The following is a 24600-nucleotide window of genomic DNA, read 5'->3' as shown; positions in this document are numbered from 1 at the left end:
AATTAACATATAGAAATAATTCCAAAACCAGATATACGTTCCTAATTTTTTTAAAAATATTGCAACACAGAATGCCAAACATGTACTGTTCTTTAATTGCCAATTTTCAGGAATGGCCCAAGATCCAAATGAAAAAGGTGCACCTATATTTTAAGTACAATTAGGTATTTAAATAGATGTGTAAATTGGCATGAAAAATTAGATTTGGGCATCTAAATAGTCATCTGAACATGCAAATACCTGATTGTGCTCGCAGCTGTAGTGATGTGGAAATGTAGACACACAATTACATGCTTGGACTTTGGCTCTCTATTTTTCTGAAAATCTGACCCTTAGAATTTTAGTTCAAAGTATTTGTAAGATACTTTGATATGCATACTAACACAAAAACTTATTTTCATATTGCTGGCAAAAATACAGAAGTAGCATTTTCAAAGTGACATAATCAAGCAGCTTACACACCCCCAGGCCTCCAAAATGTATTGATGATTTAGACAATTGAACATACACTGTAGCCTGAGACAGGAAAAAAATCACCTTCAAATTTAAAGTGAGTAGCTTTTCATGCAAATAAAATTACATACCACTTTTTTTGGTCAATTCCTACCTTGTGTCCTTGATATCACTGGGTACCCTTCTGACCAAGATAACCTGCATCACCCTGGAAACACTGGCATACATTACAGACAGACAATCTACAAATGGTATATAGAGCAGTTTTGATACTATTGCGTACTTCTCTACTCTAGGGCCCAATTCTCCATCTCATTAATGCCAGTTTTACACTAGTTTAACTCCAGTCAATTCAGTGGATATACTCCTGATTTATAGTTGGGTGAGAAGAGAATCAGGCCCCATATATTTTCACACATAACCATTTTTAAAAGAAGAAAAATAGACAAGATGGCATCATATTACTGCTTTTCTTTGTGCGGTTCAGCTGAATGCTAGCAATGCTTACTGAACAGTGACTCAGGAGTTAGGGATTCTACTCCCACCTCTACTATGGACTCTGGGTTACCCTGGGAAAGTCACTTAACTTCTCTGTGACTCAGTATCCTCGTGGTAAAATGGAAACAACAACACTTGACTGCCTGCCTACACCTCACAAAGACACCATGAGGCTAAATTCATTCAGATTTGAAAAGTGCTTTGATATCCTTGGATAGGAGGTGCTACAGAAGTGTCCCACCCCTTCTATCCCTAGCTATGCACCCCTAATCAATTTCAGCTATCCCTAACACAACCTCTGCACCAGGGGGGCGAGTGCAGCGGAAGTAAAGCCAGCGATGCTGGTTCAAGGTTCTCCTCCCATGCTGGCACACCATTTGAACATCGTTTTAAGGTCATATTGCAGAGCTTCAGCAGTGCACAGTGACCTTAGCATGACCAAGGACCTGACCCTTGGCAAGAACTGACCGTACTTCAGAAAAGCTTCTTCTGGCTCAGAAGTGACAGTGTTACCAATTAAACTGTCCTAACACAGTGCACAACACAATTTATAACCCCAATGGCATACCCAGCCTTTCCTGCCTAGCCTAGTTTATTAATGTCTGGTGGCAAAATTTTTATAAGGCTCTATGTTCTTTGGGAGCATATATTTAATTGACTTTCAAGGGACTGAGGTTCCTAAATCGCTCTGGTGCCTTTGAATATTTTATCCTGTGTTAGAAATTAACGGATAATGGGTACCATGTCATGTGTAATATAGTAGAACATATCTAATCAATAACATTTTACATGTACAAAAAAGAGTCAAGGACGCAATCCGGCTCCCATTGAAGTTAAAGGCAAAACTCTCCTTGATTTCAGAAGGAGCAAGATCAGGCTGAAGTGAGAAAAAAATAGGTCATAGTGTAATAACTACAAAAACAAGAGCTGAAAATATGCCTGGCTAACTTATAATACAAAACTGCCACTAATCCTAAACCTATGTCTACACAGCACACCTTACAATGGCACACCTGTGCCATGGCAGCTGTGCTGTTGTAAAGTGCGCTGTGTGGCTGCTCTTTATTGCTGGGAGAGAGCTCTCCTGGCAAGAAAATAAAAACACCCCCCACCCCCATAAAGGGCGGTAGCTTTGTTGACAGGAACGCAGCTCCCGATGACGAAGCGCTGCCCACACCGGCATAAAACTTTCGTTCCTGGAAGTGTTTATTCACACCCCTGAGCGATAAAAGTGTGAGCGCCAGTGTAGACATAGCCTAAGACTTTGCCCTTCCTTTGTCAGAGGAGCTGAAAACACAGTTCAACCGGAAACAATTACCACAAAAGCAGTGTTTTGTTTACCTTAGCCTATTAAATGAAGAAGACTTGGCCATCTATCAGACTCTTTCAAACTAGTAACTATGAGGTAACTTATTTATCATTTCAACTTAAAATATAAAATCACTTATAAGAGATAAGAGAAAAATTAAACTTACTATTCATAAGGAGCAAAATACAACATCTCAGCCAGTAAAAACAGCAACAAAAATACTCTCGCCCACCCCACCGACTTCCCCATAACCTCAGCCCTCCACAGGATTTCTATCAAATAGACTTTGTGTTTCCCTGATCTGGAGCCAGCTCTGTGCCACACGAGTCTTTCAGTGTAAACTATTCAGGCTGCCATTGGTACCAAGAGAGATAAGGTGGGTGAGGTAATATCTTTCATTGGACCAATGAAAGATAGTCTGCTGGTGAGAGAGAGACAAGCTTTCAAGCCACACAGAACTCTTCTTCAGGTCTGGGAAAGATACTCCCTGTGTCACAGCAAAATTCACGGTGGAACAGCTTGTTTAGCATAAGTAGTTAGCACATATTGTAACGGACCATTCAAGGCAGTAGCCCATTACATTGGTCCCAAGAGATAGACATGGCATCCAGCTATAGGACACTGGAGGCTGCTTCTTGTACTAGGTTGATCTTCCATAGCTGGCTACACCAGTTTTAGACATACTAGTGGTGTACAAAGCAACTGCAAGAGTGCAGGATCTGGACTATTGTGCTTACAATAGATGTAATACACATATATTCAGCATGTTAAAAGATATCCATTCAAAGCAGATTTCTATCACCTGAGGGTGTAAAAAGACGTGATTTCTGCAATATATTAACAAGCCAAGCTCAAGAAAAATCAATATTCATAAAAGACTATAAAAGGGTGCTTGCCATTTTTCCTCTGTTCTCTTTGGATCCAGATTCCCCTGGAACACCTGTTTCTCCAATTTCACCCGAATTAATTGGATACAGCAAAAGCAAAATGTGAAAATGGGCTGTTATATTAAAACAAAAATGGGAATAACTCAAGAAATGACTATTGCTGTTTATTCTTCCACTCATACATCTCGCTTTTAAGGACAGAAAACCTGGTATGAAATAGGTATATACAAAAAATACATATACATACAAGTATCACTATATGTTGTGTGTGGTTATTCTCTCTCTCTCTCAAACCCAAACACGCACACACACAGAATGATTCTTTCAGAACATACACATTTTGCTGAGTCAATGGGAAACATTTAAGTTCTTGTTCCTTCCTTCCTCTTTAGTCTGCCAACACTCTACAACTCACGTTTTTTGATGTTATTTAATAATGTAAATCATTTTTGCTTGACTCTCCATAATTTCTTGCAACTGTGAAAATTCAAATTGATTAACAATAGTAAAAATTCTTTAAAATAAACATTGATATTATCAGGAAATTATAAAAAAATAAAAATTTAATTCTGCCAACCCTATCCATAACTACACCCAGGGACAGCTCAGTGTTGTGATGCAAACCCCCAGCATACAGTCCCCATATCCCGTCATAACCCCTGTGCAGTGGAACCTTATTGGTCTGGCTGCAGTCACGGCCCCTGTGCCTGCAGAAGAGCAAGGGGAGATTTGCCCCTAACCTAAGTGCTCTGGAAAATTATTGAATTTTAGAGATGGACCCAAACTAAAAGTCTGAATCTGAACATGTCTGAACTTTGAATGGGAGGAGGCAGGTTCACAATCCAAACTCAGATAAGGATCAAAATTTCACAGCTGGTCTCTATCTCTACTATTGGCTGAACCAGTGTTTCCCAAACTTGGGACGCCGCATGTGCGGGGAAAGCCCCTGGCGGGCCGGGCTGGTTTGTTTACCTGCCGCGTCCGCAGGTTCGGCCAATCGCGGCTCCCACTGGCTGCGGTTAGCCTCTCCAGGCCAATGAAGGCTGCGGGAAGTGGCGCGAGCCGAGAGATATACCGGCCGCCGCTTCCCGCAGCCCCCATTGGCCTGGAGCAGTGAACCACGGCCAGTGGGAGCCGCGATCGGCCGAACCTGCGGACACGGCAGGTAAACAAACCAGCCCGGCCTGCCAGGGGCTTTCCCTGCACAAGCAGCGTCCCAAGTTTGGGAAACACTGGGCTGAACCGAAACCTGAGATCCTGTTCCAAATTTTGCAGCTTAGGCCCTTCTCTAACTTAACTGGATGTTGGCCCAATACTGTCTTTATTTTAGTTAAGTTTTAATTAAATCAAGCAAATGCTCCATATTGCATGTTATTACAGTATAAAAGTCATAGAGGAGATATAAGAACTTTTTATCTTTTTTTAACATTATTTTTCATTGGCACTTCCATTGAAAATTCTCTTTGTTTCGCACTAAGATAAAAAAAAAAAGACAATATCAAAATACTCTTCATGTCAGGTTTATGTTGGCATCTACCTGTGAGACAGTTTACAAAGTACAGCATACCATGTTGAATATTTCACTGTGTTAACTCCCAGCTGTGTGAGATTATTGGCATGGACCAACTATCTCCTTAATAGATTTAGGGCATGGCTACACTTTCAGATGTAGAGTGCTGTGTGTTAAACCAGCCCTCGGAGAGCACAGTAGGGAAAGAGCTGCAGTCTGTCCACACTGTCAGATTCAAGCGCACTGGCGTGGCCACATTAGCAGCTCTTGCAATGGCCACAGAGAGCAGTGCATTGTGATAGCTATCCCAGCATGCAAGTGGCTGCTACGTGCTTTTCAAATGTAGGGTGTGGGGTGGAGTGTGACAGGGAGTGTGTTGTGTGTATGTGGGGGGGAGAGAGGGTGGGTTTTTGGGGGGCTGAGAGCATGTCAGCATGCTGTCTTGTAAGTTCAGACAGCAGCAGACCCCCCCTCCCCTCGCCTCTCAAGCAACATTCCACATGAATGGTTGCTTTGTCCCAGAGCAGATAAGCAGCCAGCTGTCAGAAACAGAGCTTTGAAAGGGCATATCCGCATTCCTACAGCCGATTCCAAACAATGACAAGAGTGGCCATTTGACTTAAGGGGATTATGGGACGTGTCCGGTGGCCGATCAGAGCACAGTAATGCAATACCTTGTGCACACTGACACTGGGGCGTTTCAGCCGAGGCGCACCAAGCGTTATGCTTCTTGTGGAGGTGGATGCCCTGCAGAGTCCAGATGCTCTAAGTGCCTTGCCAGTGTGGACAGGTCGTGAGTTAGGGCACCCGGGACTGCTTTAATGTGCTCTAATTCGCAAGTGTAGCCATGCCCTTAGACTCCCAGAGCCAGACACTGCTCAAAGACAATCAAGTAGCTGGAGAGCTACCCTAATGGGACTGGTGGGCAATACCCTAGTGCAGAAGAATCCCCTGGTGGTGTAAAGCTGAAGTATCTGCTATATCAGCTACTTCCCCCAGGATAGCGTGTTTGTCAGGGGAGAGCTAGAAGTAGGGTGGATTATGACTAGAGTGTGTCATGTTCTGGTGATCTCTGTCTGAGGAGATTATTCCTGTCAGTGCAGCAGACGATAAGACAATTTGGCACCACTGAAGTCAATGGAAGCAGGATTGAAACCTTAGGGCTTGGCTACACTTGCGAGTTACAGCGCAATAAAGGAGCCCCGGGGGCACTAGCTCACTACCCGTCCACACTGGCAAGGCACGTAGAGTGCTCTGACTCTGCGGCTAGAGCGCTCCTGGTGATCCACCTCGGCAAGTGGAATAAAGTTTTGTGCACCCCCGCTGGAGCGCTGCCGCGCCAGTGTGGACACCCTGGTCTGTTAGTGCGCTCTGATCGGCCTCCAGAAGTGTCCCACAATGCCTGTTCTAGCCACTCTGGTCATCACTTTGAACTCTACTGCCCTGTCCTCAGCTGACCAACAGTCAGACACGCCATTTAAATTCTCTGGGAATTTTGAAATTCCCCTTCCTGTTTGCTCAGCCAGGCATGGAGCGCTCTCAGTGAATCTTTCCAGGTGACCATGCCTCCACACACCAGGCGATCCCCAGTATGGAGCAATGGCAAGGTGCTGGACCTCATCAGTGTTTGCGGGGAGGAAGCTGTCCAGTCCCAGCTGCGCTCCAGCCATAGGAATTATGATATCTTCGGGCAGATATCAAGGGACATGATGGAACGGGGCCATGACCGGGACACACAGCAGTGCAGGATTAAAGTGAAGGAGCTGCAGAATGCCTACCACAAAGCCCGCAAGGCAAACAGCCACTCCGGTGCTGCCCCCACGACCTGCCGTTTCTACAAAGAGCTGGACACGATACTTGGGGTCAATTAAGTGATTAAGGCAAATCAGACAGATTGCAACCACTTGTCCCTCCAGCGAGAGAGTTTCCATCCCCTGGGGAAGCTCGCATATCCTAGTTCAGACTTGATTCTTCAGAGACCAACAGACACAGAAAGATCTTTTGGCTAAATAGCCTGAGTTCAACCTGACTCAGGGCCTTTGTTCTGATCCAGCAAACAGACAGGGATTCCTGGCCAACGCGGGAGGAAGGGGCAATCTGTAGGGAAGTGGTGGAGGGCTTGACATCGACCAGAGCCCTTGTGGAGATGGGGTGGGATGATCTCTGGTAAGCTTATTAGCATGCGTGCAGCAGGTTGTTTTATTGTTTTTAATATGTTTTCTCTAGAGTATGTTCCCCTCTATTTGACACTGGTGAGACCTCATCTGGAGTACTGTGTCCAGTTTTGGGCCCCGCACTACAAGAAGGACGTGGAAAAATTGGAAAGAGTCCAGCGGAGGGCAACAAAAATGATTAGGAGACTGGAACACATGAGTTATGAGGAGAGGCTGAGGGAACTGGGATTGTTTAATCTGCAGAAGAGAAGAATGAGGGGGGATTTGATAGCTGCTTTCAACTACCTGAAAGGGGGTTCCAAAGAGGATGGCTCTAGACTATTCTCAGTGATAGCAGATGACAGAACAAGGAGTAATGGTCTCAAGTTGCAGTGGGGGAGATTTAGGTTGGATATTAGGAAAAACTTTTTCACTAGGAGGGTGGTGAAACACTGGAATGCGTTACCTAGGTAGTTGGTGGAATCTCCTTCCTTAGAAGTTTTTAAGGTCAGGCTTGACAAAGCCCTGGCTGGGATGATTTAATTGGGGATCGGTCCTGCTTTGAGCAGGGGGTTGGACTAGATGACCTCCTGAGGTCCCTTCCAACCCTGATATTCTATGATTCTATGATAATGCTTTTACCTTAAAAATAAATGTGCTTGCTTAGAAAGAGTTGGGTGATAACTTACAACTGTGGCAGTTATGCTCTTTGTAGCCTTCCAAGAGAAAGCAAAGCAGAGACATTGCCTGTGTGTGCCATCTGTCTTGCTGGAGAACTCACAGTGCAATCAGGGAACTGTGCAGCCTGGAAATACCCTGGTCAGAAGGGAGAGAGATGTGGGTCTCCACCCAAGAGAGGTGATGGCTGGGGAGCTGGAAGCCTGAGAGCAGGTGCCCTTGCTGGACCACAGAGGGGGAACACAGCTGCAGTTGTCCTGAACTGTGGCACTTTGTACCTGAGATTACTTCAGGTGACTTTGAACAAGATACCATATAGTCCAGGGCTTAGATGATTGCAGTATGCAAAAGAAAGGGGGAAAGCAGTGCCTATAAAATAGCTTACACATGGTCAGGGCACCATGCACTCTGCAACCTACCCCTTGCCAGAGAGTTGGGCAGCACTAAGCTTTCACTTAAAGAAAGTTTTCACTTAAAATTTTCACAATACGATTTTGCGTTTGCACTCCAGAGCAGGGGTGCACTTAAGTGATGGGCAATTTCTTAGCTGAAGCCTTCCCATGCAGTGCTGATTTCAGTGTCTCTGTCTTTGTGCAGCTGGGTGTGTGTGCTGGAGGAGGCTTGATGGCCTGGTTCAGCAGGACAGTGTAAGGAAGCTCAGGCTGTTGGAACAGGTGGGCTCAGTGGTACCCCAATACATCAGGTGGTACCCCGGAGGGGGGTCACTTGGCTAGTAATAACCAAGGCTGGTGGAGACCAGAGTATGGCTGTAGTGTAACAAGCCATGTTGGACTTATAATTATTGATGCAGGATATTATCATGACACTGATGTAACCATAAATTCTGTTATTAAATATGAAGTCTGAATGGTATTTACACAATTGCTCTAAACATGCCTAAAAAGCTGAACTTACAAGCAATTACTACATCTGAACGGTAGCAAAACGTTTATAAGCATTTGATAAGGTACTTACAAATTGGACTGTACCCAGGGGTTCTTAGACCCTTGTTGGTCAGCTCCAACCTGGTCAGGCAGGTATTAGCAATGAACCCTTTAAGAGTTTACTTTTTTATACCCTTTAACAAGCAATGATGTCACTGCCAATTACTGACTTCAGCTAAAAAACAACTGGAGAAAATTCACCTTTATTTTCAGTATTAATCCAGATAAAATTTATCATCTCCTTTTCTCCTCAAGGCCTTTCCTCCCTATCTCTTCCCTCCTCCTTGGTGACCAACAGTTTTCCCTTTGCACCCGGGTTCACATAGGCCCTAATATTGGAGATAACACTGTTAAATGGGGTGGGAAGGGCCATGCTGGCTCTTTTTAAGCCAGATTCTCTGTCTTATTTAAAACCATCTTCAGTCACTGCTGTTGGTCAGAGGCCTTCTGTTTAGAAGCTTCCCTTTATTTCATTAGTCTTGGAACCAGACCTCCTCCATACTTCTTTCCTTCTCATCTTACAACTCATTACTTTCAAGGCCTTTTACTTGCTAATTAGGGCTTTTCTTTACAACACACATTTCTCTAACCAAGCTTAAGCTAATTCTAATGTTTTATATTTATTCTCTGAGCAGGCTGGTGGAGCCAGAGTTGCTGAACCAGGGCTGCTTAACACACGGACATTCGGTGCATGCTTGTACACTGGCTGGGAGCATCCAGACAGGGAGCTAGAGCAGCAGAGCATTTTAAGGCACTCGGGGTCACAGGACAAGTGGTGGCAGAACCTCTCTCTGGTTTGGGTCACACCCCAAAACATGACACCCGCCTTGCTTCATTATTCCACCTACTACCAGTGTGGGACCTGAGCAGAGAGCTGACTCTGCAATACATTATTGCATGAGTAGATGAATAGCCCAAGAACATTTTGCAGTTCAGCCCAGGAAATGTTCATTTCCCCTGCTGATTGTCAGCTGGTTGTGTAGTTGCTGTGCAGTGCCAATACCACAAAAGGACAACAGAAGAAGTAGAAATCTTTTTAAGGAACAATCAGGGTCAGCTAGAAGAACATATTCACTTTCCATGGCAGCATACACTCAGGTAAGAGAGAATTATGCTTTATGCAGAATTTGAAGGCGACACCATAGAAGAGGGATATTTACTAATGGTCTCTTATGTATCTAAGGAACTCTGTAGGTACCAACCTCCCGGTATCGGAGTTGACATTTAAGGTTCTTAAAGGTGACAGTATAATGGGTAACAAACAAGAAACTAGAAAAGGGGAAGTTTAGGTTAGTCATTATGGAGGTGGAGGGGAGAAATCTTGCTGTGAGATCAGATAGACAGTAGAATAATTTGCCGTGAGAAATAATTAAGCACCACCACCATAGATCTTTAAGGACACATTGAAACACTCATGGATTTAGTGTGTAGGACAGTCCAGCACTAGAGCAGAGGGATGGACTGAAGGACCCGTCTACCCTGTCATCTGACAGTCTCTGGGTATTGTTTTTATTTTAGATTTGTATTAAGATTTTACAAATACACAAGGTGCCAGGGTATATTATTGCCCAACATGGTCCAAAAAACAACCACCACACAACATCAATCTACGCAAGTCCCTTTAATACAGAGAAGATGGCAGAGAGGAGAAAGGAAGCGAGAAAGCATGGTGTGGAAGGATGATCTTACGGTATAGACACTGACCCAGAAGATCTGATTCATGGTTTGCCACAAACTTTCCATGTGACCCTGGGCAAATTGCTTGATCTATCTATGACTCAGCTTCCCATCTCTAAAAACTGGGATAATTAATAAATAAAGGCAGGCTTACCTCACAGGGGGTTGTGGAGATACATGTATTTATGTTTGTGATATGCTTCTCTAATATGATGATGTAGGTCAGATAGATGCACCTCCACAAAGATGAATAAGTGCTTCCAAATATGTTCCCTTGCGACAAGCCACCAATAAGCGAAGTAGTAGTGGTTACTGGCAGTGAACTGGTTAAACTATAACGAAAGAGAAATGCGGTCACTATCTACAAGTCTCTCATTAAAATACCAAGAAGGGAAAGGAGTTGTTTTAAGGAAAGTTAAGGCTGAATACCAAGAAAGATTTCTCAATTCCTATTAGATGGTGGAATAATCCCTAAAAGGAAGGATTGGTTGGAATCCCCATTACTGAAAACTTGGGCAGACAGTTCTGGAAAAGACAGGCTGCAATGTACCTCATTGACAGGCAGATGAAGTAGCTGACTTAACAAGTCTTTCATCTCTAATTTCAAGGGTGGCATCCTTCAAATGATCATACAAACAACAACAAGGGAAAGAGGGGCAAGGAAGTAAGTAGGTGCAGTATTAAGGAAGAATGAGAGGGTGGAATTAACAGTCTTGCAAAAGGGCAAGATAATGAATTCCATGTGAAAACTTGTCTTCAACAGAACATAGAAAAGAAAGCTGAATGATTAGAGAGGAGGGAAGACCCTGTAGAAAGAACTACTGACAAAGAGCAGGTAAGATAAACTCAGGGAAAAAATTGAATCTATATGAATTGGCCCATCCAGTCTACATGCATCTTAAAAGCATTCAAGGAATTATCCAACATACATATTTCCCACAGAAAATTAATTTCTAAAAAGTATGGACTGCTCGGGGGAGGTCAGCAGACTGGGGGAAACAAATGTAGCAGGGGCACAACCAGAAATTTTGTAAGGAGGGGGCCCAACAGTCTCCCCTCACTGCTCAGCCCAGAGCACTCCCCCTGCTGCTCCCCTACCCCAGTCCTGAGCTCTCTCACACTGCCTCTGCAACCAGCCCGCACTCTCCGCCCTGCACCCAGCTCCACACACGATCCCCTCCTGCTGCCCCATACCTAGCTCCACACTCTTTCCCTCACATTGCCCTGCACCCAGCTCCAAGATCTCCCATCTGCACCCAGCCCAGTGGTCTCTCCACCCCCACAGCCAAGCTCCTACCCAGAGGGGCAGTCAAGCTGAATAGCACCACCCCTACCAGGGGCCAGGCAGTTCTGGGAGACTTCTGTTTCTCTGCTTCCCTAGGAAGCACCAAAAGCCCAGATCCAACCCTTCCACCTGTCTGGGGTTTCCCAGTGGCCCTGCTCCTCTTCTCCACAGAGACTGGGGGTGCCCAGTGCCCATAGGTGCAGGAAAGATGTCAAAGGTGTGGGGGCCAAGCAGGAGCACGAGCTCACAATGCCCCTCAAATTTAGCCTTGTTACCCGCTGTCATCCCAGCAGGGAAGGGGCTCTGCTGTTATGCCTCCCAGCTCTGGTCAGTGGCCAATAGGGGGAGAGGAGGGAGCTGGGCCCTCTAGACATCCCCCCGACCATTGAACCACTGAAATAGAGTTCACATTTTCAAAAAAGAAAAGCGGAGTGAGCCTAGCAATTATCATCCTGTAAGGCTAACAACAAAACACCAACCACCTCAATGGAATTATCAAGCAATCAATGGAAATTAGGTGCATGAGTGCTTGTAAAAATCCCATCAGGAGCCTATCTGTATCTTTAGACACCTAAATACCTTTAAATTTGATCCTTTGGGACTTAGGAATCTAAGTCCCACTGACTGTCAATGAGACACAAGAGAGACTACAGACCTATATCAGGATAACTACGCCACTTGCTGTGAAAAATCCACATAGTTGAACGATGTAATTAGGTCGACCTAACCCCTCGTGCTTCTCCCATTGACATAGCTACCATCTCTTAGGGAGGGGAACTAAGTACACCAATGGGAGAAGCATCGTCACTTAAGAACTACAGCGGCACACCGGCGTCAATGCAGCATTTTAAGTGTAGACCTACCCTAAGTTACTTTTGCAGATGGGACTTTGACATCTAAAACTCTGCGAGCCTTTTAGCGAAATGGTGGAAGCGGCACAGCCGTGTCACTAAAAGCTGCATAGTGTAGCCATAGCCTAAATCCTAAAAGTGACAGTTGTAGTGATTTATCAAGTCGAAGTGTCTTTCACAGTGGATCCAGGGAGTAACCCCTGGGGATCTTTGACTTCAGTTTAGTGTCTCTGGCCTTGTGAGAGTTCAAACAGCAAAGAGATGGAAAACTTTCCTGTGTCTTTGTTTTAGTCCTTCATTCAGTCTCTCAGGCTATGTCTACACTACACAGCTTTTAGCGACACGGCTGTTTGTCGGCTCTCCTGCCGACAAAAAACTTCTACCCACAACGAGTGGCGTTCGCATTGTTGGCAAGAGACCGCTCCTGATGACAATGCACTGTTCACACTGGTACTTGCCGCGGCAAAACTTTTGTCTTGGGCGGGGTTTAACACCTCTGAAAGACAAAAGTTTTATCGTTCAACTGCCAGTGTAGACATAGCCTAAGTCCCAAGGATGAGCTTCCTTGCATGTAGCATTTCCAAGGTGTGATAGGCCATTATCCAATCCTTTGTATTGCACTGGTTCTTGGCGGCCCACCTGATTTTGACAGTTCTTCTGGACAGGCAAGGGGAATCACTCTTCCCATCTGAGTTCACAGGTTTAAAACAAACATTTTCAAAAAGCTATATAGCAAAACTTACATATTTCCTTCTAGCATGGAATACAGACAGTACAAGTGAGATTACTGCATGCAGCGACTGACAAGCATTGGATAGAGTCTAAATACTACATACATTCTTTTAAAACTGATACCTATTTTGAGCAACTCAACACACACAGGTGAACTGGTCTGGTCTCCAACTAGGAGTTTGTCCATTCTTAGATAATGCCTGCAGCCTTGGCAAGAGCTGGCACCTGGCCTGCCAGCATCACAGAGGCATCACCAGAAGCCATATCATCAAGTAGTGAAAGAGAAACACACACTAGACCTGCAAGCTGTTCTCAGGCAGGCAAGAGGAGGATGGGTGTAGTTAGGAGAATACAGAAGCGGGTGCATCTGTGTGTGGGAAGGGTGGTGGCAGAAAATAACTAGGGTGGGACTGGCTAGGCATCCGTATGTCTTCACATACATCTCCACTATAAGTTAAGGCTTGTTCAGGGCCACTGCATGCATAAATTATTTGGCATTAGCTAAATATACCTCCCTGCTATGAAACCCGGTCTCAGGGAGAAAACCCATATCTGTTCTGGGTGCACTGAAGCCATGGTTTGTTTAGATGAGCAAATCAAACAAGAGTGTGAAGGGTGTGACTGAGGTGTGAAAAATCCTTTAGGGTTACATTTCTGAGTGCTACACTCGCTGTCTCAGCAGGGTGTTAGATTAGCACCCGACTGAGAACATCTAAAATAGCCCTTTGGCTAAAAGGTCTGCCTTTGACTTGTCAGCAGTAATGTCTGTAACTCAGGGCACCTCTACATAGAGGGATAATGTGCTCTCCAGAGCTGTGATTTCTAAAGCACACTAACATTTTGCTCATTAATTGATCTGTAGTCCCCTTGTGCATTTTAACATAATACAACAGCACTTCATTAAAGAGCCCTAAGGAACTTTTAGTGCACACCAGCATGGTCTACATGGACCAATTAATACCTAACACATTAGTGGATGTAGAAATCATGCCCCCGTATTGCACATTTCTGTACCATAGAGACAACCCCTGCAGGCTCTTAGCATGGTCTAAAAGTGGTTAGCATGAGTGTTTGTAACGTTATGTTGAAATGAGTGAGCAATTTGACTGGAAAGATGAGAAATAAAAACTGGGTTTGCTCTTTTCACCAGGCGTGTGGTTCATGGCCACTACAGATTGCAAAACAATTTATATAGTATGTGTGTATATTTACATTTATACACATACACACTACAGCAGTGGTCACCAACCGCTCAATAGCCATCTCCGGTGCGGCTGCTGCTAAGACAAGCTCCCTGACTGCCCCGGCCCCACGCCGCTCCCAGAAGTGGCCAGCATGGCCCCGTGGATGGGGGGCAGGGGTCTCCCTCCGCACGCTGCTCCTGCCTGCACGTACTGCCCCCGCACGTCCCATTGGCCAGGAACGGGGAGCTGTGGCCAATCGAAGCTGCAGAGCCATGTGTAGAGCTATGTGCCACCCGCCCCCACACCCCACTCCCCCAGGGGCCGAAGGGGCGCATTGGCCCCTTCCAGGAGTGGTGTGGGGACGGGCAGGCAGGGAGCCTGGCTTAGCGGCAGCCATGCTGCACAGCCAACTGGGAGCTGCCGGAGGTAAATTCTGCCTGGTGGGAGGCTGCACCCCAACCCCCAGCCCTGAGCCCCCTCCAGGAGCCAGCACCCCAAACTCTCTCCTGCACCCCAACACTCTGCACCCAGACTCCCTTCCAGAGCCCACACTCCCCACCTCCTGCACCCCAACCCCTTGCCCCAGGCTCAGCCCAGAGCTTCCTCCCACACTGCAAACCCCTCGGCCCCAGCCCAGAGCCCACAACCCCTCGCCAACCCCAGCCCCAACCCCTTACCCCAGCCTGGTGAAAATGAGTGAGGGTGGGGGAGAGTGAGTGGGGCGGGGCTTTGGGGAAGAGGCAGGGCCTCAGGGAAGGAGCGGGGTAGATCCTGGGTTGCTCTTAAATTCAAAAAAGTGATCTTGGGCATAAAAAGGTTGGAGACCACTACACTACAGGATAGAATGCTTGATAATCACTGATGTGAGAAAGAGTGTGTTCCCAGCAGGGCCGGATGAACTCTCCTGTGGGCCTGGGGCTATTAGACTTTGTGGGGCCCCTATATACAAGTCGTTTTCCTGGGCTGGGAGTTTGGTGCAGGAGAGGGCTGGGGCAGGGAATTGGGATGCAGGAGGGGGTGTGGGGTCTGGGAGGGAGTTTGGGTGCAGGAGGAGATTCTGACCTGGGGCATGGGATTGGGGTGCAGAAGGGGGTGTGAGGTACAGGCTCTGGTTGGGAGGTGCTTACCAGAGCGACTCCCAGACAGCAGCGCAGCGGGCCTCAGGCAAGCTGCTTGCCAGAGCCCCACGCTGCTCCTGGAAGCAGCCAGCTGCTAGCCCTTCTCTCCCATGGGCTGGGAACCAGCCTATGGGAGATGCGGGGACGGTGCTGGGGGCAGGGGCAGGACGTGGAGCTGCCTCCTCCTGCCTCCTGCCAGGGGCCGCAGAGACATGCTAGCAGCCGGCCGCTTCCGGGAGTGGAGTGGGGCCACGGCATGCAGGCAGCCTGCCTAAGCGCCCCACTGCACCGCGGGACTTTTAGCGGCACAGAATTGGAGATCACTGCCTTTAATTTATTTTTGCAGGGCCCCCCCTGAGCCAGGGCCCTTGGCTGCAGCCCCTAAAGCCCCTGCCTTAATCCGGCCCTGGTTGGCAAGGCAGTATATCACCTGTTACCTGCAACCAAAAGCAGAATATACTCTACAGCTATGTTTCTGGAAGCTTGGTAGGCACAAAATAGAGCAGGGCTGTGGTTGGGACCAGAGGAAGTAGACTATGATAAAATGAGCTGGAGAAAAAAAAAGGAAGAAAGATGGTTTGAGAAAGAAGCAGAAGCTGATTTAATGTTTCCTGTATTATACTGGGGCAAGTGTTTGCGTGAGGGGTTGTTACAAACATTTATAGCTAGTTCAGTGTTTCTCAGCCTCTTCAAATTAGGGAGCCCTTACTAGGGATCAACATTTTTCAAAATGCCCTTACATTTGCAATAAATATAGCAATGATAAGCCTCTAGAATTTACCTGTGTGTGTTTCAAGGGGCTGACCAAGAATCCCAACTGCAAAGGGTAAGGGTGTGCAGGGAGAGGGAGATTCTCTTAGCTTTAGGCTGTAATAACATTTTCAGCATCCTCCCTGATTGCCTTTCATAACACAAATAAATAAATAAATAAATACCTACTGGTACTACTAAAAAGAAAAGGAGTACTTGTGGCACCTTTGAGACTAACAAACTTAGAGACTGGTACTACTCATCATAATGAGCTTTCCTGGGCGGGTACGAACCACCAGTTGAGAGGCACTGGCCTAATTGAATACAATGTTACCATAAGAGCCAATTTTTCAAAAAAGAGGCGCCCACTTTATGTACACAAAATAGGAAGCTGTGGGAGGACACAAGGAGGTGACTACATACACACACATTCCAATTGCATGTGCAATATGGGTAAGTGAGTGTACAACCATCCGCCTGGGTCTGCAATTCCCCCCAAGACTCAGCATGCCCTATGGTGTGAAAGCCACTGTCTGTCAAACACAGCTGTTTGTGCGGCATGGTATTGAAACTTTCCAAAGGAACCCACAAGCAGAGTGGTTAAGCTTGTATCATTAAGAGAGGGTCAGCGCAGCTGAGGCCCATAAAGGGGGAGAGAAAGTTAAAAAAACCCACAAGTTCCCTATCTCAAAATAGTGAATGTCAAACGACACACCTGGGGATCAAATGCAGCATAGAGATGAGGGGGTAGCCAGCAGATGCTGTTAAACCTCAAGATTCAGCTTCAGGAGTTAGCCATATTTACAAGTTCTACTGATCATATATTTGGGAATAGCTGGATGAACTTACCCCATAGATCAGAGTAATACGTGACTTACTGTGTGATGGGCGGACGTCCGAGAGAAGCCTCAGCATCATGAGACCAGGCAGAGCAGAGAAAAGATCACTTTTCCTATGGTGTCAGAGAGAATGATTTGAGCATTACAGCCATTGTTCACCCTGCCATCCAGGATGTTGCAATGTCCATCACAGAGCTGTGTAACCAAATAAAAAAAATCAGATCAGATGAGAAGGGCCCATCATAATTACCTAGTCTAACCTCCTGCATACAGAGGCCATTGATTTCTCTCAGTAATTTCTACAGCATCCCCATACCTTGTGGCGGAACTAGTGCATATACATGCAGTAAGGAAGAATGTATCATATCCCTTTAGTAAACTGTTCCAATAATTACTCCCACTGGAGAAGATTTACAGCGCATTTCCAGTTAGAATTTTTCTAACTTCATTGGTGCTTACTATGCCTTTGCTAGCAACAGATTTCTTCTCCCCATTTAAGTTTTCATAGAATGATCAATGCATAGAGACTACTGAATTAAAATACAGCGACACAGATGTGGCTGCTGTTTGGGCTCTGCAGGCCAGCCCATTGATTTAAGTGAGAATGCTGCCTGCATTGGCACCTCAAGAGCAGGCTAAGGGTGATTTCTGCTTATTACTAACATTGCCGCACCTACTCCCAGCTCTAGCTTTGCAGCTAGCAGCAGTCAGAGAATCCTTCGTCATTAGCTTTTCTCCAGCCTGCTTTCCTGTGTCAAAACCCCAAAGAGGTTTTAAATGTGTAAGAGGACTTTTCATGTCAAATGTTTTGGAGTAGAGCAGGTTTGAACTTTGCACAGTGAGATGTTGTAAAACAAAGCCACAGCTTCCAGGTAGCACAGAAAATAGCTGATAAATTATTACAAAATAAGAGCTAAACCTCCCGCTGCATGGCAGAAATCAATCACCAATGACATGGCATTACAAGGAAACATCCTCTGTGGGCAAATGAATTCCTAATGGTCAATAGTGCAGTTTCTTGTGACTTCTACTGAACTATCTGAAGCCTTTGTCTTTTACTACATTTGCACAGCACCTAACACAACGTGGCCTGATCTAAACTGGGGCCTCTGGGCAACACTGCTATACAAATGAACAACAATGAAGCATGCAAATTTCCAATCTACCTTTTCTTTTTGTTTGTCAGAGGATGGTGGGAGCATGATTCAGGGGGTAGCTCCTCTGAGCTGGAGATTGGTTTGAACACCAGTAAATTGCCCCTTCATCATGGGCTTTCACAGGCCATTCTTTCTGTGTTATGTTACCAGGCTTCTGTGTCATGTATTCTTGGTATACAAAATTCCTGTGAGTTTCCTACATTTTAAAAAAATGGTTATTTGCAATCAAACAAAGGCACCAACCCATTAAAATAACACATGCTTTATGCAAGCAGTGTGGGCACCTCACTGGTTTTTAATCATTCCCCACAAACAGAATTGGTTGTAGAAATCCTTAAATGCTACATCTACCAGCGCTCAGAGTGTCCTACATTTTATGCTGACAAACAGATTTATTTAAGGCATTATTTGTGGGGGCCAACTCTTGATTCACTGTCTCCAGGAAGAGAACTTGCCTTGCTCACTTAACTGTATTTTGAAGGTTGCTAGATTTACCTCTCTGATAACTATTTTTCCTCCTTTTATATTTTCTTTTGCAAGGCAATCACTCATCATGACCCAGGAATTTCCTGAGGTGACGACTGAATTTACCTATGATGAAGCAGCTGCTGTTTGTGACCAAGTAAACATCCAGGAGTTTGGGAAAGTATTTCTGCCAGCCTTATATGCCCCTGTGTTTGTTCTTGGCCTGGTGGGGAATCTCCTGGTGGTTTTTGCCATCGTGAAGGGCAGCCGAGAGAAGAGCATCACAGACATTTTTCTCTTGAACTTGGCTATCTCGGACCTGCTCTTCGTGATCTCGCTTCCTTTCTGGACTTTCTATGTGATGCGTGGATGGATGCTTGGGAACATTCCATGCAAAATAATCTCCTCGCTTTATTATGTGGGTTTCTTTGGCGGCATGTTTTTCATCACTGTCATAAGCATTGATAGATACCTGGCCATAGTTCGGGCAGCATTTTCTCTGAAAGCCAGAACAGTCAGCCATGGCTCTCTTACCACTCTTGGGGTGTGGATGGTGGCCATTTTAGTCTCAGTGCCACAATTTGTGTTCACCCAGGAGACAGAGGAACAATGCACCGCTAGGTACCCTGATGATCTTAAGGAAATCTGGCCTATTTTCTGCAATGTGGTAATGAATGTCTTAGGGTTCCTTATCCCAGCCTGTGTCATAAGCTTTTGCTATTTTGGGATCATCAGGACATTGCTCTCCTGCAAAAATCACAAAAAAAAAAGAGCCATCAAACTAATTTTAGTGGTGGTGGTTGTGTTTTTCCTCTTTTGGACCCCATACAATGTACTGATTTTTCTGGAAACTTTAAGACACTATAAATTGGTTAACCAATGCCACGAATTTATGGACTATGCAATGCATGTGACTGAAACACTAGCATTCAGTCACTGTTGTCTCAATCCACTTATCTATGCTTTTGCTGGGGAAAAATTCAGGAAGTACCTTTGTCATTTGTTTCTAAAGTGTTGCTCATTCATGTGCCCCTGTGGGCCCTGCCACCAATACCAGGCTAGCTCTCTAACTACCACTCCAGAAAGCATGCTAAGCGGCAACCAGACCCAGAATACCAGTGACCAGGATGTCTCTGCCCTTCTGTGAAAGGTTTTGTTAGCATACCTTTAGAAATACACCTTGTCCAGGCTTCAGAGGAGTAGCCATGTTAGTCTGTATCAATAAAAACAACGAGGAGTCCTTGTGGCACCTTAGAGACAAACACATTTATTTGGGCATAAGCTTGCATGGGATATAACCCACTTCATCAGATGCATGGAGTGGAAAATACAGTAAGCAGGAATAAATATACAGCACATGAAAAGATGGGAGTCAAATATAACATGTGAGTGTACCTGAATGCCGGGTATTTCTTTTGCTCAGCATTAATTATTTTTTAAAAGTACAGCTTTAATGATGACAACTGAACAACACATAAAAATAATATTGCAGAGGAGTTAAGAAAAAAAGAAAAAAACAGCACCAGGAAGAAAAGAAGAATTTAAGGACAGATAATTTGATAGAAATGTAGACAATAAAAGTGTGTTTGTGAATATAAATATACCGCTATGCATACACATGCACACTTTTAAGGAAAAAGCAATCTCTGTAAAGTCAATGGTCCAGCTGATTGATAGTAATGGGGAATATTTGATATACTGTGTATTGGGTTACTCTTAGAGGCCAGTGTAAACTGAGGAATGCCTTTGTTTTTCCACTCTTTCTGATACAGCAGCATGTTCTCTTATACTGTATATAAGTATATTTTTGGTTTGAAAGCTCTTTGGGGCAAGAACCTCTTCTTATGTCTTATGGGAAGCACCCAGTACATTTCTAAAGCAGTGTGTAAAGAATTTTTTTTTATTTCTGGATTACTTATTGCTGGTTGCTACAAGTATTTTATTTGTTAATGCATAGCTAATAAAATACTAATGGTTTTAAAAAGTTCTTTTTAACTATTATTATTAGTTTTGTACCAACAATATGCTCAGCACTATACAATATGTAAAAATGAGGACAGAGACTGGCTTTAAGTTGTTTCCTGATCCAAAACCCACTTAAAATCAAAAGGAGTCCTTCCATCGACTTCAATGGCTGTGGATCACGGCCTTACAGCCCTAAGCCCCAATTCAGCCGAGCACTGCAGCACATGCTTAAACGCTTTGTTGAATAAAAGCTGACACACAGAAGACATACCTGGAGCGGGGATAAGTAGGTTGGGATATTTTTGAAAGCATCATCATTTAAGTTATAAACTTAATGATTGAGTTCACACCAGCTATTCAAGAGTAGAGGAAATGGGCCATATTCAGGGCATTGTAAATATATGACTCTTAATCATGCCCCGCTAATCACTTTAAATATCACATTGGACTGTTTTTAAGAGATTAAAGCAACTCCAACACCACAGTTTTCTGGAACCAAGGATACATGTGAACCCTAAAGTATTTACAGATTTCAACTTTTCTGTCTGAAGTCTGAGTGTGTAAGGAGCATTTTAGATCTGTTGGATTTATGGCATGTACTACCTGCCCAAGAGTCAGCTAACATATTTTATGCATTGCACTTATAAAAATGATCTGAATAAATGGCAACACAATAATATATGAACAGTATATAGGTAAATGTGATGAGTAACAAGAAGTAGTGCAATTAGAATCTTAATCTCTTCAGAGTTCCAATACAGTTCCAATACAGCTGAGCCAATGTCTGACAAAACCAAGGATCCAGTCCTGCAAAATGAGCCCACGTCGGTGGACCCCTGCATTTTCATGGATCCTCGTTGATACAGCTGGTCCAAAAATATGTCTAATTTTGAACAGAAATTTTCTTTTCCACACAAAAAAAGTTCCCATTTTTCAATTAGCTGCATTCATTGGCTTTCATGGGGCTGTGGGAGGGCTCAGAGATCTGCCTATGCAGAGTCAGTTGGAGAACTGGAACCCAAAATTCTGGAGCTCATCACCGCTGAACCGCAAGGAAGTTAGGATCTGGACCCACCTATAAACATGATACTTTAAAGCCACAGAACCACCTGGAATATTTTCTTCTTTACATGTAATTTTACTAATATCCCATTTTTGCAATTGTGTAACCAGCACAGATTAATAATGAAATAAAAATTTCTAATTAAATGCACTAGATTTAATCAAAATATTACAGCTGATGTTTTAGACATTGACTAGAGCAGTGGTCTCCAAACTTTTTGGCTCACGCTCTCCCAGGGTGAAGACCGGAAGACCTGCCGCAGACGTGCTGCTGATGGAAGAAGAATGGAAGACCTGCCGCAGGTGGGCCGCCGGAGGGGAACACCAGCTGAGGACATGCAGAGCTGCTGCTGAAGAAAAAAAAAGGCAGAGTGCCGTCCAGCGGCACTCCTGCTGCCGCGCACCCCCTGGGATCATCTCGCGCACCCCAGTTTGGAGACCACTGGACTACAGGCATGTGGACACCCATTCTCATTCATTCTAATGGGAATTGGGTGTCCAGATATCTTCGATTACTTTGAAAATTTTGGCCTAAATGTTTAAACAAGCCAGATAAGAGATCTCTGCCCTTTCCCCCAAAGCAAATAGTTCCCTTTTAAAACATGATGAATGTGCAGGAAAAAAGAGGAAACACCCGGGGTAAAATGAGAAGTCTCTCCCAGGCAAAGACAATTACACCAAAGTAAAGAGGTTAAAAATAAATGTTAGGAAAGCTCTGTGCACATGCATGAAATGTGGTTGGACATGAGCAAAGAAGACACACTTGATAATGCAATCACTTCCATTTTGCGTGTACACCCGACACACAGAGCCTGATTCTGTGCCTATTGAATCAATAGGAGTCTTCCCATTAAATGTCAATGGATATAGGCTCAGGCCCTCAGGGTATGTCTACACTACAAAATTAGGTCGAATTTATAGAAGTCGGTTTTTTAGAAATCGGTTTTATATATTCGAGTGTGTGTGTCCCCACAGAAAATGCTCTAAGTGCATTAAGTGAATTAACTCGGCAGAGCGCTTCCACAGTACCGAGGCTAGAGTCGACTTCTGGAGCGTTGCACTGTGGGTGGCTATCCCACAGTTCCCGCAGTCTCCGCTGCCCATTGGAATTATGGGTTGAGATCCCAGTGCCTGATAGGGCTAAAACATTGTCGCGGGTGGTTCTGGGTACATATTGTCAGGTCCCCGTTCCCTCCCTCCCTCCCTCCGTGAAAGCAGCAGCAGACAATCGTTTCGCGCCTTTTTTTTCTTGAGTTACCTGTGCAGACGCCATACCACGGCAAGCATGGAGCCCGCTCAAGTAACCGTCACCGTATGTCTCCTGGGTGCTGGCAGACGTGGTACTGCATTGCTACACAGCAGCATCAACCCATTGCCTTGCGGCAGCAGACGGTACAGTAGCACTGGTAGCCGTCATCGTCATGTCTGAGGTGCTCCTGGTCGCCTCTGTGAGGTCGATCAGGAGCGCCTGGGCAGACGGGTGCAGGGACTAAATTTGGAGTGACTTGACCAGGCCATTCTCTTTAGTCCTGCAGTCAGTCCTACTGAACCATCTTATGGTGAGCAGGCAGGCGATACGGATTGCTAGCAGTCCTACTGTACCATCTTCTGCCAGGCAGGCAAAAGATGAGGATGGCTAGCAGTCCTACTGCACCATCTTCTGCCGAGCAGCCATGAGATGTGGATGGCTTGCAGTCCTTCTGCACCGTCTGCTGCCAGCCAAAGATGTAAAAGATAGATGGAGTGGATCAAAACAAGAAATAGACCAGATTTGTTTTGTACTCATTTGCTTCCCCCTCTCCCCCTAGGGGACTCATTCCTCTAGGTCACACTGCAGTCACTTACAGAGAAGGTGCAGCGAGGTAAATCTAGCTATGTATCAATCAGAGGCCAGACCAACCTGCTTATTCCAATAAGAGCAATTACTTAGGTGCACCATCTCTTATTGGAACCCTCCGTGAAGTCCTGCCTGAAATACTCCTTGATGTAAAGCCATCCCCTTTGTTGATTTTAATTCCCTGTAAGCCAACCCTGTAAGTCATGTCATCAGTCGCCCCTCCCTCCGTCAGAGCAACGGCAGACAATCATTCCGCACCTTTTTTCTGTGCGGAAGCCATACCAAGGCAAGCATGGAGGCCGCTCAGCTCACTTAGGCAATTAGGAGCACATTAAACACCACACGCATTATCCAGCGGTATATGCAGCACCAGAACCTGGCAGAGCAATACTGGGCAAGGAGGCGACGTCAGCGCGGTCACGTGAGTGATCAGGACATGGACACAGATTTCTCTCAAGGCATGGGCCCTGCCAATGCATGCATCATGGTGCTAATGGGGCAGGTTCATGCTGTGGAACGCCGATTCTGGGCTCGGGAAACAAGCACAGACTGGTGGGACCGCATAGTGTTGCAGGTCTGGGATGATTCCCACTGGCTGCAAAACTTTCGCATGCGTAAGGGCATTTTTATGGAACTTTGTGACTTGCTTTCCCCTGCCCTGAAGCACATGAATACCAAGATGAGAGCAGCCCTCACAGTTGAGAAGCGAGTGGCGATAGCCCTGTGGAAGCTTGCAATGCCAGACAGCTACCGGTCAGTCGGGAATCAATTTGGAGTGGGCAAATCTACTGTGGGGGCTGCTGTGATGCAAGTAGCTCATGCAATCAAAGATCTGCTGATATCAAGGGTAGTGACCCTGGGAAATGTGCAGGTCATAGTGGATGGCTTTGCTGCAATGGGATTCCCTAACTGTGGTGGGGCCGTAGACGGAACCCATATCCCTATCTTGGCACCGGAGCACCAAGCCGGCGAGTACATAAACCGCAAGGGGTACTTTTCAATAGTGCTGCAAGCTCTGGTGGATCACAAGGGACGTTTCACCAACATCAACGTGGGATGGCTGGGAAAGGTACATGACGCTCGCATCTTCAGGAACTCTGGTCTGTTTCAAAAGCTGCAGGAAGGGACTTTATTCCCAGACCAGAAAATAACTGTTGGGGATGTTGAAATGCCTATAGTTATCCTTGGGGACCCAGCCTACCCCTTAATGTCATGGCTCATGAAGCCGTACACAGGCAGCCTGGAC

General features: G+C 45.4%; 1 protein-coding gene across 1 annotated transcript; it reads left to right on the top strand.

Annotated features, from left to right (window-relative positions):
* Nucleotides 1-9448: 9448 nt before the first annotated feature.
* CX3CR1 (C-X3-C motif chemokine receptor 1) lies at nucleotides 9449-20194 on the top strand. The gene is made up of 3 exons (XM_073329505.2): nucleotides 9449-9530; nucleotides 10873-10944; nucleotides 18566-20194. Exon 3 carries the CDS (start codon nucleotides 18579-18581, stop codon nucleotides 19635-19637), a length of 1059 nt encoding a protein of 352 aa, XP_073185606.1. The 5' UTR covers nucleotides 9449-9530; nucleotides 10873-10944; nucleotides 18566-18578; the 3' UTR covers nucleotides 19638-20194.
* Nucleotides 20195-24600: the final 4406 nt, after the last annotated feature.

The sequence above is a fragment of the Lepidochelys kempii genome, chromosome 2, assembly GCF_965140285.1.
Source record: "Lepidochelys kempii isolate rLepKem1 chromosome 2, rLepKem1.hap1, whole genome shotgun sequence".
In the NCBI taxonomy this organism is placed as follows: domain Eukaryota; kingdom Metazoa; phylum Chordata; order Testudines; family Cheloniidae; genus Lepidochelys; species Lepidochelys kempii.
This window is presented reverse-complemented; position numbering and strand designations above follow the sequence as displayed.